We start from the raw sequence: 17,451 nt of genomic DNA, 5'->3' as shown, positions 1-17,451 counted from the left end.
TATCTATACACATTGGGAAAAAAGGGAAGAGCGAATAATTTTGACCAAATTCCTCCCCTTTTTTCCCTTCTTTTATCGACCTCATTTTTTTAAAATTTTTTTTTCTTCTTTTTTTTTTTTGGGGTGGTGGTGGGGGAAGGAAGGAGAAAGAAGCGTACGAGACCGACCAACTTTTTCGCGCCCTTCCCCATGATTTCTTCGATCCGCGCGGCCCAACTTCCCCGCCTTCAATCACGAGGGCCCCCACCCTTCTTTCGCGTCCCCGGGAAATTACCGAACCGCCCCTCGTTCCCCATCGAAATATCGAGATTCTGCGAGAAAATAAACTGACCCGATTTTTTGCCCTCGTCGAGTCGTTGACTTCCTTCCTCTCCTTACCGTTTTACTCCATTGACTTCTCATTTTTCAGGAATAAGTGCGCCCTCGACGACCTTTTTTTTTATCATAATCATAATTTTCAATTTTTTTACAGGAAGCTCAACAAATAATTATTAATATTTCCATGTTCCAAAAGTTTTAAGTGCTTGATGTCCCGAATTTGGAGTATCCTCCTTTCATGCAATCCGCGGGATTCGACAAGCTCTGTATAGATTTTTGAACTTACATACAATTTCAACCATTCATGTTCCTAAGCATATCATATGGTATTGATTAGATTTTTTCTTCGACATGTTTTTCATTGTACTTTCATCCTTTTAATGGTAGGCACCTCCATTCTAGATAGTGTTGTTTTGTGGTGCATATGCAACAAAACGAGAAAAAACGAGTCAAATAGTTTGTGCATGTTTTCATAATTCAAATCTAAATTGGGTTAGAACAAGTATCACATGCTATAGTTGGTTACAACTCATTATATATGATGTAATTTCTTTTGTAGTTAAAGAGTTTGACGAGTAATTTTACAAATGTCTTGATGACCATCGTGCCACGATTCGAAAATAGAAACCTCTTTTGACACGGGCATATAAATTCATACATACATAATTCAAAAATAGGAATCAAAGTTCTTTTTCATAACACGAGATATTCAAACCTTCAGCTTGGCTAGCCTTTATGAGTACATACAAATCATCCTGCCCACATCCTAAACTTGCTTCAAGTGAGAAAGACCTTGACTTAAATACAAAATATAGCTCATAAATTCATATTGACCAATCGCTTAATTATCTAGTTAGTGGCTTTCCGAATCGCAGCCCTCTTAAGGTTGCCTCACCGATTGAACACCCAAGATGGGGCCACTTAGATTGTGTTCCTTTCACACAAATATTCGATTCTGTTCTCTTGGCTTCTCGAGACTTTCCCATTTTCTAATCTATAACGCACCGATTGTTCCCAATCTCAAGCACATATGTCCACAATGCGCGAACTTGATGATTATCTCATGTGTTGGTTGGCATGCGATCACAAAACATTGGTCAATGTTCATGGCCACCATCATTTGAATGCGCACCCCCACACGCTCATGCGTAGCCTCCTAGGGATAACTAAGCGATGGAGCATACGTTATATCATACAGTTTGCTTCCATGGAGACTTTTATCATAGTCATGGTACCTTATAGAAACGAGGGTCGATGTGTATCTTTCATTATATATGGACCACTTAAGAGGAAAATGGAGGAATGGACCAATGGTAACATGATGTGCATACCCTTCAATCCGAGGTTTTATGTCGAGGCATAGTGAAAGATCTCTCTCTCTCTCTTCCCTTGTATCCTTTTTCTCTTTGGCATATGATGGTGTGTTGGCACGTTTTCTTTCTCGTGGCAATTATAGTTGAGAACCCACCTTTCAAGCGGTTAGAGATGGATGCCCTTGTGGCTTATCTATTGACAAGGGGATAGACCCATGATTGCTAGTGGTGGTGCGGGTGTTCTCTTTCCATTCGTTTGGGAGAAGAGAACAAATCACCTTTTGCACGAGAAGCGTGAATGAGAAGTTTCTTTGGAGTGTTTGGAAAGATAGTGCTCTTTTGCCAGCCATGTTGAGATTCTATCACATGTTCAATAGAAATTTGATCGATCCATGAATAAATTAAACTGTAAATATGAGTATGTCTAGACAAAGCAGCGAGAGTTATTTTACCGTTGTTTGTGGACAGAGCGAATGTGAATCCAATGTCTATTCATAGTCCAACGAGCTAATGAAACCTCAACACTCAAAACCGCCTCGAGGCGATTATGGGTTCAAGTCCTAGCGTAAGCAACTTTCATGAGAGAGAAGTCCACTACTTAATCGCTAGAAAATCAGAACAAAAACCCTTTGACAGGAGCTCCGATGTGGTTAATAGGAATCATCAACTAACACAGTCGATTGTGCTTGTTTTAAAATGTCAAACTCAAAAACTTATGCTTAGAACTGGAGGTAGACCATGCATATAAAAAGGCATACAAACCCCATTTACAAAATATTTTAAAACTCCTCTCATGGACGAGTTGAATTTAGGAACGACAAATCAAAATTCGCAAATCGAGAGGTCGTATATGCGAAATAAAATGAGACAGACCCTAACTCCGATATCAGGTCAGAACATGCAACTCGAAAGCGTACGAGAAAGGCGTATAAATTTCATGGATAAGCGGTGCGAATGTTTCGGTGTTTATGACAGTCAACAAATAGACTTAGTTGGCAATTTAATTGGGTTTTGCTGGCAAATTAGATGCCCCGTCTTGGGGAAGAGCCGTCGCTATCGTGGGACGAGTGATGGAAGACCCGACCAAGTAAGTACCTTTGGCCGATTTCAATTACTCCATCTTCGTTTAAAGCTTACGCGGTTTGGTCGTTGCCTAATTCTCCCATTTTGGCAAAAAGAATAGCTGATGACCTCCACCCACACGAAAACGAGCCAAAGCAATTTCAATATAGCCTTTTTCGGGATAATGACAAATATGGTCCACAAACTTTGACATAATGTATAATATGGTTCATAAACTTTTAATTTATTCAATATGATCCCTAAACTTTAATTCAATGTGCAATGTAGTTCATGAAATTTTAATTTGTTCGGTGTACCACACTTATGGTACATGTTCAAATTAGTCCCTGAACTAAATAAAAATGTTCGATGTTGTCATTCCGTTAATTCAAATTCAGGGACAATATTGAACATTTTTATATAGTCCAAAAACTAGATTGAACGTGTACCAAAAGTTCATGAACCACATTAAATAAATTGAAAGTTCAGGTATGGCATTGCACATTGAGCTAAAGTTTAGGGATCACATTGAAAAATTTTGAAGTTCAAGGACCATATTGCACATTAGACCAAAGTTAAGGGACCATACGTGTCATTTTCCCGGCCTTTTTTTTTTCTTTAGATCTCTTGCTTATAGGTGATATCTCGAACCCGCTTTCTCGTATCAAGTCAAATCTACATTTTGTATCCGATAAACCGCCCATGTCAGAACAAGGGGATTTCGAACGGAACTTCTTCCTACCGACTTGACCGAGAGAGGGGTCATCCCGAACTGAGCACTGAACATAGAAATCCCGTCCTCTTTTGGGTGCACGAGAGGGTCGTGACCACCTTTACCAACTTGGCTGAACTTTTCTTGACACGAATCAAAAGAGTTTTCATGGTCTCCTAAAGTTGTCCTTGCATTTGGAGTCATTCATTAAATCAGAATTCCCTCTCTTCTGCTAAAGATTACAACAGCAGGCCAAACATAGGGCCCAATTACATCTCTTGCCATGTGAAGTGAATACTCAAGCTTACTGTTCAGTGGCTGATGGTTGGGGAAAGTGCTTAATTATATGCCTTGGAAGTTAGAGATAATCTTCTGGTTAATCACCATTTTTTTAAGATTCGAGCCGATTAATTCCGATTCAAAAAAGGCCCCGCAAAAAGCTTCTCGTCGGGGCTAATCACAATCTTGACAAATAATAAGACCCACGACGAGAGTTATTTTCTTTCCTTTGGCATTCGCCGTTAGAAATTTATTTCATTTTTCAATTTGGTCATAAATCTCGTTTCTTATCGCATTGTTCAAATGTCGTACTTTTATCGTACCAAATGACTTTCTCGTTTTTTTTTCCCTCCAAAATCATTGACTCCTTCACTAAATCATGGCTTAATGATGAATCTCTCCACACATTGGCTCTGAAGCATCACAACACATTCTTTTCATGGACCACCTCCTTCTCTTTTGTAATTTCCGGACAACTCCAAAAAAAAATTGGGGATAATGGCACAAATAGTCCCTAAAATTTGACTTAATGTGCAATTTGGTCCATGAACTTTTAATTTGTTCAATGTAGTCCCTGAACTTTAACATAATGTTCAATTTGGTCCCTGAACTTTTAATTTGTTCAATATGGTCCCTGAACTTTTAATATGTGTTTAATTTAGTCCCTGAACTAAATGAAAATATTCAATATAGTCCCTGCACTTGAATTAATGGAATGACTATATTGAACATTTTCAAATAGTTCAAGGACTAAATTAAACACATATTAAAAGTTCGAGGACCACATTGAACAAATTAAAAGTTCATGGACTAAATTGAACATTAGGTTAAAGTTCAGGGACTACATTGAACAAATTAAAAGTTCATGAATCAAATTACACATTGAGTCAAAGTTCAGAGACTATTTGTGTCATTTTCCCAAAAAATTACCGAAGATTCCAAGCTTCGTGCAAAAGGACAAAAACCCTTTTGCCTCCCAATAAATTAATTTTGTCAAAACCAAAAGAAAAAAGACAAAAAAAAAGAAAAAGAAAAAGAAAACAAAACATATGTCCTGGCAAAAGAGGACAAGGAGAGGATCCTGTGGCTACCGGCAATGTCACGAGATCTGAGGGCTGCACCTAGCAAAAAAAAAACTCGGTTGGTTGGTGACACTTGCAATTTTCATTACACCAAAAAAAGAAAAATTAGAAAACTAGAAAAAAATCGAAAAGTTGAAAAAATAGAAAAATAAAATAGAGAAATTTATTTTTATGTTTTTGGCCCTTTTAGATTCATGGATCTAATTTCCACCCCTCAAAAACAGAAAACAAAAAATTCTCACCAGTCCCTATTTTAATTTTTTCTTCCATTATGACCCCACCACATTCTTGCAAGAAATTAGATAAGGGGAGGGTTTCGGTGGGGCCACGTGTGTCTGTGCGTGGCCCCCCCCCCTTGTAGTATCTCCATCCCTCCCTTATTTCCTATGTTATGTTTTTTTTATCTTGTTTGGACTTTGTTGGAAGCATCGCATTGGCTGTCGGTGAGGCTTTGTATAGGCTTTGATTAAGCTTAATAGGGGGAGACAATCCTCATTAAAGCGAGTCACCACGAGTGTCGGGGTCTCGGGTTCGATTCTTGCATGACATAGCACAAGTAGACATGCAGGAAATCGAGACTTCCCTTCTTGTCAGTCCAGATGCGAGAGGCTATTATACCTGCCTATCCGGAGATAGCCAACCGAAGTAGACGTGGTGTCTACCTTCACCATCCAAAATGCCCCATGTTCTCTCCAAATCTTTTTCTTACCTAGAGAGAGGGAACACTAAGAGAACATTGGGACTAGCCTCCACTATACCGTGGAGTCCTTTCTCCATATTTTCTCTTTGAGCCTGTTAAGGTCTTTCTCAGGACCATCCCTCCCTCCCTTATTACCTATGTTATTTTTTTTTTCTTGTTTGGACTTTGTTGGAAGCATCGCATTGGCTCTCGGTGAGGCTTGTATAGGCTTTTGATTAAGCTTAATCGGGGGAGATAATCCTCATTAAAGCGAGTCACCACGAGTGTCGAGGTCCTGGGTTCGATTCTTGCTCGACGTAGTTTCTTGGGATTGAGTCAAATGAAATATGTAATTTCATGCTAATTTGTTAGTTCGGGCGTGGACAGCCTAGCCTGCCTCTGATTAGACCGAGAAATAGATTCAGTCCGGCATGAATAGTTGGTCCGGAATACCACCTAAACCGATACACGGGAAAGAGTAGAAGAAACTCGGGTTTCTGATTCCTTCACCGTTAGGGTTACATGCACAACACAACGGAATAGAGAATATAAAAGGCGAGAAAGAAAATTCGAGACAAAATGTTTCATCCTGATTAATCCTTAAATTAGGGCTATATCCAGCATAGGATTTTACTATAATTAGCATCTCCCACATCTCAGTTACAACTTTCAATTAAAGAGAAAGATATTATATATACTTGATAATTATTCATGGGCTCAAGTCCAAACCGTTAATAAAATACGGGCCCAAACTATAAAAGCCCTCAAGCATTGCGGAGGCAGCCACCCCGAATCCCCACCCGCCCCATACCTTTCTGTTGATGGGGAGTATGAACCGCATCCCAACATTTGACGAGATCAATATATTTAATGGGGTCGAAAAACAAGCTGATGTCGAGCGACGGAGAAAGCTCTCCGGCGGAGTTAGAATGGTCGAAAAGATCATCGATTTTCGCAAAAGTTGCGTTTCCTTGTCATGCATCCGGGACGAATCATCTAGAAAACAAGTCTAGGAAATGAACGCGGCAAGAAGTTTGATGTCCAAACACTTACGTTTCCTTCTCATGCATCCGCAGGACAAAAAGGGTGAGAAAAAAGAGTGGCAAAGCAACTACTCGACCGTGACCCGAAGGCCAGAAAGTGCCACCCCACCATTATCTCAAAGCGATTTCCAATGTTTTCGAACAACTTCACATCAAAAAGCTTTTCGAGACGAGTCAACTTCGCGTTATCGTCCCCCACCTTTGGCCCTCCATTAATCACGAAGAACAAGTATGATTTCAGTAGGTAAAATCTAGACCGACGGAACGCCTCTCTAACGTCGTAAATCAAAGCAAGACGCGAGTCAAATCCCGAGCCGGTATATCAGCACGCAACGTCGTGGAGGAATCGAACCCCGCGAAGCTTCCGACAGATCTTGCCTTCGTCCTTGTGTTCTTTGTAGACTATAGCTGCCATCATTATCGTCCATAGCATCATTACTTTGCACCGACACCATCCCACCCACAAATATTTTATGTGTGTTCTTTTGGTATCTAGCGGGGCTCGTGCGCATCCGTCACTTCCAAGCACGAAAATTCACATGCATTGCTCCTTTCGCGTTGTCGAGCGACGACACACGACACGGCGTCTTTTCTCTTAGCAAATGAATGGGAAAAGCAGTGTTTCCTCACGACGATGAAGCTCTCAAGACTGTCCGTCTTGGTTACCCACGAGAAATAATCAATGGAATGTTGTATTCAAGCAAAGATTATTTTCGCATTCAAGATGAACTGATACTCCGCCTTCTACCCGCGTCAAGTAATTGCTAGACCGTCCATAAGTACGGGACCTCGAACTCGCTCGGGACCCTCTAAATTGGAGATTCGACTCGGACATCGCCTGTCTTCACTCCTTTTTGGTCTCGCCGAAACCCTTTTTATGTGGTGGTATGGTAGTATTGTCATTGCATCTCATTGTGGTCATAAGCCGTCTATGTTTTGGTATATGGACTACCAAAATCAAATTTTGCAACCAAGACTCACTTGTGCTGTTTATCTGGGCTAGGGCCCAAAACCTAATAATTGGGCCTCTTATGACTCCTCCTCCCTCTCCTATCCATTTTCTTGGGCTACATGCAGCAAATGGTTAAAATTTTCCCTTTGTAAATTGTCTTTTAAAAATATAAAATTTACCAAATCACGCGATCGAACGTGCCATATGCAGTCTGTCTCTATTCTATAGAAGAAAGCGTTTTATATATCAGTCACGTCACATGGCCTGTCACGATATAACGGGCCGATCACATTGTCCACGCCCCGCACGCTGCATCTCATCAATACGCGACACTTAATTTTTGGGATCACTTGCTTTCAGTAGGACTACAGCACCGCCCGGGTTATCACGCGAAATACCTTCCCTCTCTGGACCCACTAAATTCTCGATAAAGCCTTACTTTAATTTTTTTTTTTTTGGTGGGTCAAAAGCCTTGCTTTAATTTCATTTGGTATTATTGGGTCATTATTATTTTGCCCCTTCAAGCTGATCATGGCTGCGTACGAGTGCTAAAAAGCGGTCAACGAGGGCCAAAGTCAAAGCCCCGGCCACCCCTCGGGAAAAGGCCGAAAAGGGTCGTCAGATGGAGGACCGCGCTCGATCACGTTGACTTCCGAGTCATTGGTCGACCTCCGAGCCGTTGGATGAGCGCGGGCGCACGCGCGGGCCTCCGCAGGCGCACTTTTCCACCTCTCCGATTCGGTCTTGATGGCGTGGGGAAAAATTCAGGGAGTGGCCGCGCAGGGTATCGGGCAGTGCGCCCGCGCCAGGATCGCACGCGCGACGCCGATGTGTTCGCGGGGCGGTTGATCAACGGCGGGGAGGAGAGGACGGGGTGGGGCCCCGGTGGGGCCTCAGGAAGGCTCGCTGTACTGTATATAATAGCGCGTCTGACGGCCCTGTCATGTGGTGGGGGCCCACCGGAGACAGAATTATTATGTCGCTGAGCTGTCGATGCGTAAGTTAAAAGAAAAAATTGTTTTCTTTTTAAATCATCAAATTCTACGGAAATAAAGGAAAAATAATTCCTTATCACAAAAAATAATTGAATAATAAATTACATTAGTCTCCTACAAATATAGGGCAGTGAGTACTATAGAAACGTGTCGATGATATAACTTGTAACATTCTAATTTCTATTGACATTTTTCACCCAATGACATTGAACGCTAAAAATTAAATTTTTCGGGACTTCACGTGGTTATCACAAGCTCCGACTTCAGTGTCGGTATATAACACTGACGAGGTCACGTGAATGGCTAGCACAATTGATGCTACTTATGTAATCGGATCTTTTTTATATATATCAATTGACCGACAATCTACGTTCTTGATGGTTCGTGGAGGAAACTTGTAAAAATGGGATATCTGAAATTGTCATGTTCATGCGCGTGGCTAAGACTTTTGGACCTGCTTGGTTCAGCATTTGGAATGCTCATTTGGGATTTAAAGTCCCTTGGCCAAATACAAATGGCGTTTGACAATTTTTTTGGAGCACTTTGGGAAAATGCAATTGCATTTCCAAAGGTTTCTAAAGTCTCTTAGCCCAAGGCAAGTCCGGAGGCACTTTGGCAAATTGCATTTTCGAAATGCAGGGTGCATTGTTCATGCACACCGTTCATCTTCCCGAGGAACCGAACCGGAGGCCGGCCACCACCGCCTGGGATTTGGGTCGTGTGACCTAGGCGCTGCCTGAGGTCGGGCGACCTCCAGGCGGCGGTCGGGCGACCCCCAGGCGGCGGTGGCTGGACCCGCGCGACCTAGGCGATGCCTAGGTCAAGCAACCTCAGGCCGCATCGCCTAAGGTCGCGCAACCGAGGCAATGACGCATGAGGTCGCCGATTTGGGTCGTGTGACCTAGGCGCTGCCTGAGGTCGGGCGACCTCCAGGCGGCGGTCGGGCGACCCCCAGGCGGCGGTGGCTGGACCCGCGCGACCTAGGCGATGCCTAGGTCAAGCAACCTCAGGCCGCATCGCCTAAGGTCGCGCAACCGAGGCAATGACGCATGAGGTCGCCCGACCTCAGGCGAGGATAGTCAGCGGCCAGATCTGGCCGGCAGAGGTTGGCCGGCGGCCGTTTTGGCCTACCGGCGGTGGCTGAGTTTTTTCCGGATTTTTTTTTTAAATATTAGCAAAGTCCCTTACAAAATTAGTTTTTACCAAACGGTATTTAGACCAAAGTTGCTTTCAAACATGATTTTAAAATACACATTACCCAACACTACTTGTATTTCGGAGAACCATCTTAGCTCAAAAGCCTTTGCATTTTGCCAAAGACATTCCCCCAAAACCGAACCAAACAAGCCATTTATTTCCCGAATGGCAAATGTGGCCCCTCAAAATTTGAATGTAATGGATATTACATTCAAATCGAATGCTTGATGAACAAGATAGGACTTGAATTAGAAAAAAGATTGGATATTATTAGAAATATCATCCATCAACGAGGAACAATAGTGTAAATATAATCGATGTAAGATCGTTATTAACTCATTATCACTCGTTTTCGCAAGGATGTCCAAAGTAAAATCACAAATAATATTATTCAGTTCTCATTCGATGAAATTAACATGTTAGTGTCCATCTTATAGTTTTTGATATCATAACCTATCTTATAGTTTTTGATATCATAACCTATCTTTTGCTAGTATCTCATACTATAACTGAAAATCTTCTTTTCATCTCACTTTTTAGGGCTTTGGTGTAATAATAAGGCTATAAATGCAATTTCACTTTTCTTTTCTCTTTTTTCAGAGTCCATCAAGTATTTCACTACCTACTTAAAAAGAAGAAAATAGAGTCAATCGCAGTTTGTCTCATTACTTGGTAAACTAATTTTGTAAATTAGTTTTATCAAGTCTAATATTAGTACGAAGAATGATGAGACTAACACAAAATTAGAAACTATATATTAAGAAAAGATTCAATCAAAATTAATAGCTCCTGCTCATGTTTATGTTTTTTTTTTGTGTGAAAACATTATCAGCATTTGATATAGGAAAGAGTATCTAATGTTTTAGATATGAACATGTATTACACTTCACAGTTACTTAATAAGTACTAAGCAATGGTGAAAATATTGTCTTTAGGATAAGAATAGTTAGTCATACACAAATCACCAAGTCATCCGTTCAACATTGAAGCAAAACCAATATAGACTAAATTGGTGATGACATTAAGTCCTTGTTCTAACTTTGAAAATTACCTATCGATCTTTCAAGAGGAATAACAATTAGTTGCAAAATTCGATATAATTCTTCTTTGCTACTAGAAAAATAGACAATCAGTTTCGTGGAACCTTAAAAAAAATTGCCAGACATAATAGACAAATATAATGCATAACTTAATAGCCATCCATGAATTTGTTGACATTACTCCCAAATGCATATCTAAGGTGAGAACCAGAGCAAGTACAATATAAGTTTAACATGATATTAGCTTGTATGGATATACTATCAATAAACTTTGCATTAAGTGAAAAAATTAATTAAATCAAAAGGGCTGATATTATTCAAAATGAAGGGAATCAATTTCAATTAACATAGCAATTATTATTTTCTTAGCCAAAAATAAAATAAAAAAAATTGCGTTGTCTTCCACAATCTCTAATGCATGTCTGTTGTGTTGCAACTATTGCAAAAAGCAGGAAAATGAACTTTTCTATTCTTCACTTTCCCGGGCGCGCACGAGTGGCATTGTAAAGTAATGAGAGAATCGTGCGTGACTTTGGAAAGATAATGCAAATCTCATTTCTCAAACCTGTCGGTGCACATGCTGCAACTTTACACTGACATTGTCCTCGGAAGGGAAAATCATATACATATAATAGAAACAAAGGGAAGAACATAACAAAAAGGGACTGCTGCTACTCAAATCTTCGCAGAGAGAAAAAGGCCAGCTAGCCTAGCCTACCACTTTATGATTATTATCATCATGACTGCACACCAAAAACATGCGAAAGAAGAAAAAAATGAATAAAACTCTCTTTCTCAGGACTTAAAACTCAAAATTAGCAGCTGGAGCTACCTGATTGGCCACGCCCTTGTCACCACATTGCGCGGCAGATGAATCGTCGTGAGTGCCGGCCTCCGGCAAGGCCAGGCGGCTCTCCGGCGGGGCCTGGTCGGCGGGCGCCGCAGCAGCGGCGAGGAGCTTTCCTTGGCTGTACAAGTGGCTCAGTTGGTGGAAGTAAGGGCATGTCCTCGAGTCGAGAGACCTCTTCTTGTCGTTGTCTTTGGTCTTTCTGAAGTACTTGTTTATGTTCTCCCACTTCTCTTTGCACCTCTTGGCACTCCTCTCGTAGCCCAGCTCCAACATCTTCTGTGAGATTCTCTCCCAAAGTGGAGCTTTGTTGTTGTTGTTTGATCCTTCCAATTTGTGATCTTCGTTATAAGTACCACCATAGAGACTGCACCTAAGGTTTATGAGCGCTTGGACTTCATCTCTTGGCCATCTCTTTCCAAGGTCCTGATCTTTGGCCGCATTTGGATATGAGTTTTGTGACCCATGATTGGTCTTTTGATGGGGGTTGAGAGGATTAGGGTTTTGCGGAGTCATTGTGGTCAAAGTTGGTGGGTTGCACCTGGATTCAGTTTGAGCCATTGCTGCTGAAGCTGAACTTGGGTCTTGCTTGGTGGGTGTGCTTTGGAGGGAGGAAGAACAAGTGGATTGATTGTGATTTTCCAGAGAAGACGAAGTGGGAACTTCAACAACATGGCTTTGCTTGTGCGTGCCCATATGGGAAGTGCTAGAATTGTCATTAGGGTTTGAGGAGTTGGGCTCAGCCAAGGAGCATGGACTTGAAGAGTTGGATAGCAAATGCGGGTTGTGATCAACATCACCGTCGAAGGAAGTGAACTTCTTGAGGAACTCAATGATGGTGGCCTGTCTGTTACCTGCAATGGCCTGCTCATGCGCCCTGGCATCAAGCTCCTTGTTCATCCTCTCCATCTCCTCCCTCTTCCATGCCTCCTCTCTCTCCACCATCTCCTTCTCTCTCCTCACCATGTCCTCAAGCAGCTGCTTGTGCATCTCTTCCTGCTGTGCCATCAACCTGTGGACAACACTCTCACATAAGCCCTTGAACAGCTCATACTTCAGCAGTCTCTCCTCTTGTGATCGCTTCCTCTTCTTGCCCTTTGAGGATGACCTGTTGATGTGGTCCTCATCATCTGTTGCTACCTTTTTGTAAATGTCCTCCGATGCATCATTCACAGTCGCACGCAATTCATTTCTTGAATTGGTGCCATCGAAGTTCTGAATCATCTGACCAGCCATCTTGTCTTCTTCTTCTCCTACTCTGAGCTTTCCCACCTTATTATCAGTGCTCTTGTCAGCTGCAAGTAGTTGAGGATTGTTCTGGTGATCTCCATGATTACTATTGCACAGCTCTTCAAGCTCACTCAGCAACCTGTCGTTCTTGGGATAACTAACACTAGTGGGTGTATATGATCTGATACTTTCTTCTTCAAATTTTGCCTTGCACTTCTCAGCACTCCTTCTGAAGCCAAGCTCTGCAAGCTTCCTGCATGCAACCCACTTTAAAATATGAATACGCACAGACCTTACTTCTTGTTTAGTGGGCCATGAGAGTTTATTCCTCCATTTGTTTAACTTTAGGCACTATCTCTGTTTAGTTATTTCTTTGGGGGGAGGTAATTTTTTAAGCTTGAAGATCCCTATACAAGCTGCTGCTTGATTTTTCTTTGGTTTCAGGAAGAAACTGAACCAGTCATCAACTAGATTCTGAGCCTCAGTTCGTCAAACTCATTCGGAAAGTCCAAAAAGACTATGAAATTGATGCATGCATGTGTGACACATATGCACACACGGACAAACACACATGCACAGAAGAAACCTACTTGTCTCTCTTTCTTTTCCAATTTGGTAAGAAAAAAAAAATCCGATTTGTATTTACCTGGATACATGTTCCCAAGTGAATTCAGAGAACCAATTCTCCATGCTAGATTTGATTTTGAACAGTGCAAGCACTTCATCACTAGTCCACTGGTGATCATCATCAACAGTGGCTGCTTCTGCCAATTTGGATCTGTCTCTCTGATCAATGCCCAAATTCACGGGGACCAAGCTGTTCTCCCCATCTATCTCTTCATGGATGATGTCCTTCTGGGCTGTAGGTGGTTGGTGCAGCGGTTGCAGGAAGTGGGGAGGCGGCTGCTGCAGATGATGGTGGTGGTGGTGGTGGTGGTGGTGAGGAGGGTAGAGATCGAAGGCAGGGAAATTCAAAGAAGCGAGAGGCGGTGGCGGCGGTGGGGGTGAAGAGGCGTGTTGAAGTGGGAAAGAGAGAGGGAGAGAGAGTGATGAAGCTCTTGAGGAGGCTATGAACTGGTGAAACTGGTCTGGCACTCCATCAAACATCTTTTGTGTTTGAGCTCTATCTAACTCCACCCCTCTCTCTCTCTCTCTCTCTCTCTCTCTCTCTCTCTCTCTCTCTCTCTCTCTCTCTCTCTCTCTCTCTCTCTCTCTCTTTACCTCTCTTTCTCTCTCTCCCCAGCTCTGCTCACTGTAAATTGGCAAAGTGATACCAAGAAAACTACAAAGAAAGGCCTCTCTCTCTCCCTCTCCCTCTCCCTCTCTCTCTCTCTCTGATATTCATTTATCAAGGATTTTGTCCTGTTGGGACAGAGAAATGATAACCCACCACGCTCTTTCAGCAGGAGGTGAAGAAGTCAGGATTGAGGAAAGGGGACAACAACTTGTCATCAAGATTCAAATCATCTGTGCTGTCAATCACCATTCTCTCTCTTCCACCGCAAGGAACTAGGGGGAGAAGCGCGTGCGGGAAGCGGCAGCATCCGCGAGAGTGGGGGATGGGAGAAGCGATAAGTTTGAAACATAGGTATGTATGTGGGTACATATGAAGGTGTTTTGGGGGGTATCTCGGTCCCTAGAATCCTATGCAGCAGCGGGGTGCTGATGATGGTGTAATAAACGGCAATTGTATGGCAGGACACGTGAACTCATGCAGAGACTGGGACCAATTTAATTGAATTCCCCCTTGGCAAAGGTGGTGCTGCTACTCTGCTGCTCCGGTCTATGGAATGCCCGGTGCACCCTCGGTTGTCGAAGCCCTTCTTCCCGCCCCTCGGAGAAGGTATATCGATCGGGTTGCGCATATGCTGCGTGACATGCTGGCGAGACTTGATCAGTGTGGGGCTAGGCAGATAGATTCGCCTGCCTAACCATGAGAGCTCGTGGATGGATCTGAACGGTTACTATGCAAGGGCAGTGAGTCATGCGGCCATGCTCGACACGGGTCGGGCCCGAGTCAGGCTCGCCTGACTTGGATCTTTATTCGGAAATGGCTCGGATAGCAAGTTAGGCCTACTCCATGGGCTAGGCCTAGGCCTGCAATGCTCTCCTATTAACATCGGCATGGTATCTCTCTGTTCTCGTGTTGCAACCGATGGGATTTCGGCCGACTTCTGTACACGAAACTTAAGTCCCCCTTCTTAGTCGGGCCGATATAGTGGAAAGCATAGGGGATTAGCAAGTCATTCTTTCCTCGAGGCTCAGCCCATAACATCGCCTCGAGCAACAAGAAGGTGCAACTGATAGTTGATACGATGTCAGTCGTGTCACGCGATGAAAAACATTACGCGGTACATCGTTTTCGTGCACTTTAAGGTCTAATTTATCATGTGTAGATAATTCTACCCAAGCGGAGCAAATGGAAACTAGGTCATTGACAGCATCAAAAGGCCAAAGAAGAGAAGAGAATTACCATATGAAGATGCAGAGATCTGGCGCCAACTTACCTGAACAAAAAACAGCATTTCTACCAGGAAAAGAACAGATCAACCTTGGCAAAAGTGTCTTTCTTTTCCAACCAAAAGAGTTGTCTATTCATCAATCTTAGGAAAGATCGATTCCCGAAAACATGATACCAAGAGCAACCTCTTTGTCATGGTGCTGCTGCTGTGCTGACTGAACCGTCCGACATGAGACCATGTGCACCTCAGAATTTTTGAATCCATTTCAAGTAACGAGATGATGACTATACACTTAGCACACGCCGGTACAAAATTTGTCTCCTTTCCTTGTCAAGCCATTGAGTATAGCATCACTTGTCAAAGATCTATAAAGACAACATGTTCGTTTTTTGAAAAATAGCGAAAAGGTACCTCGCCTTTTACTCGATACCCACTTATATACCTCTGCTTTTGAAAATACGCATGAGTTTTACCTTTGGAGGCCACTTTATACTTTTGCATTAATCATCCTAGTGCCCCCTATTCACGAAATGCAATTTTGTTCCAAAAATGCCCATCCCCACAAATCCTGAAGATTCTTGCACACACCCATAACGCTCAATACCAACTAAAAACCAAATCACCCCAAGCCCCAAACTCCTAAGCGAGATGCTAAGATGAGCTTCCAACGAGGGTAATTTGGTTTTTTCGATGTGGTATTGCTTAGAGGTGCGGCGATAGTATTTTCGCGAAAGTATACGTATTTACGTGATCATTGGGTCCAAAATAAGGTGTATTTGTTTTTGTATTTTCCCTCCCTTTTGGGATACACATGTAAACTTACCAAGGCATTTGTATGTGTACAATATCGCCAGCATGCAGTAATAATTTTATCAGTATCAATGGGAAAAGGTGGGTTCTGAATTCTCTGCATAAAGAGTGTCGTTTGGAGAAATTAAGAGAATCAATATTGAACTGATACTATTGCTAGCGATTTGCCCGAGGTAGTTTGAGTTATTTAATAAAACCAAAGAAAATTTTCGCATAATTGATTTTACATGATCATCTATATTGTTATATAAGGTAAAGAGAATCTCATACTTCAAAGGGATCGCAATTCTTTTTTTTTTCTTTTTTCTTTTTCAAAATATCTATCTGCCGGTTATTTTATAATACTTTATTAATCGATAGATGCGTAAAAGAATAATCCCATTTTATATTTCATGTGTTTTCATTGCGGAATTTGAATATTTTTCATCTTATAACCAGCCATAATTTTTTTTTTCAAATCTCAAAATAGTTTTCTCATTCTGCATATATGTGTACAATCTCCATGTGGTGTCGATGAACTTTTTTCAGTCATCAATAATTCGAATGGTTCGAAATAAGGCGGTCTTTTAAAATTTTTCTAAATGTCAATTTTTGCAAAGCACTTTTTTTTAGTAATTTTTGTTGGGGTGTGTTTTATACTCTCCATCAATAGGAAAGCACGAGGGTCCCGCTTCTCAGTGAGTGGATGGGGGTCCGGGGGGCCGCCTCGGCAGGGCTCATTGAGGACAGTGTCCCCGCGATGTCAAAGAGCTTTTATAGTTTGGGATGCATTTTATTGGTAGTTTGAACTTGAGCCTATGAATAGTTACTAAGTATATATAATCCCTTTCTCTAGTACTTGAGGAATGTAAAAAAGAGGTGAGATGTGATAAATATAGTGGAATCATTTGCTGGACGTAGCCCTAGTTTAAGAGTGAATAAGGATAAAACCTTGTGTATCGATTTTTCTTCTTCGCTTTTACTCTCTATTTTATTGTGTTTGTACGGCTAATCCTAATAATTTTCATTATAACATCGTAATCATCAAAATGGAAGCCTTGTTATCCATTTACGAGAAAAAGCTGCACTTTTTTCACAGGCCAAGAACTGGGCCTCACCTCTATGTTGGGCTGGTTTTGGGCTCTTATGCTTCTTCAACTCCTCTTCATTTCACACGCATAAATTGTCATCTAACACTATTCCATCGAGACATTTATGAACCACAAAAACATATTTCGACTCTACTTTTGGTCATTTCATTTCAGATGACTTGAACTGTCACGAAGAAATACAAGCCCCAAATTGACCCCATAGGTGTAATGTAAGGATAAGATCATAGCGGGATCGTGTAGGCCAGAAACCAGCCTCTTATCTCATTCCTGCAATTGCAAAATCAAACTTCCTTTTGTTATCGACTTAGGCATCGAGGGTCCATTTGAGATTCGATCATG

General features: G+C 42.0%; 1 protein-coding gene across 2 annotated transcripts; it reads right to left on the bottom strand.

Moving 5' to 3' along the window:
• Nucleotides 1-11,203: 11,203 nt before the first annotated feature.
• Nucleotides 11,204-13,987, bottom strand: LOC115686015 (trihelix transcription factor GTL2). Of its 2 annotated transcripts, none has more exons than XM_056312568.1 (3): nt 13,971-13,987; nt 13,396-13,890; nt 11,204-13,002 (listed from the first exon to the last, which is right to left on the bottom strand). In XM_056312568.1, exons 2-3 carry the CDS (start codon nt 13,854-13,856, stop codon nt 11,475-11,477), a joined length of 1,989 nt encoding a protein of 662 aa, XP_056168543.1. In that variant the 5' UTR covers nt 13,857-13,890; nt 13,971-13,987; the 3' UTR covers nt 11,204-11,474. The 2 variants fall into 2 exon arrangements, with proteins under 2 accessions (XP_056168543.1, XP_056168544.1); XM_056312569.1 differs by lacking the exon at nt 13,971-13,987 and having other exon boundaries at nt 11,204-11,415; nt 11,505-13,002; nt 13,396-13,928.
• Nucleotides 13,988-17,451: the final 3,464 nt, after the last annotated feature.

This window comes from Syzygium oleosum, unplaced genomic scaffold (assembly GCF_021117445.2).
Source record: "Syzygium oleosum isolate NSW1041296 unplaced genomic scaffold, Sole_v2.1 Sole_v2.06, whole genome shotgun sequence".
Classification (NCBI taxonomy): Eukaryota; Viridiplantae; Streptophyta; class Magnoliopsida; order Myrtales; family Myrtaceae; genus Syzygium; species Syzygium oleosum.
The sequence above is the reverse complement of the archived record's forward strand: the minus strand, read 5'-3'. Positions and strand labels throughout refer to the sequence as shown.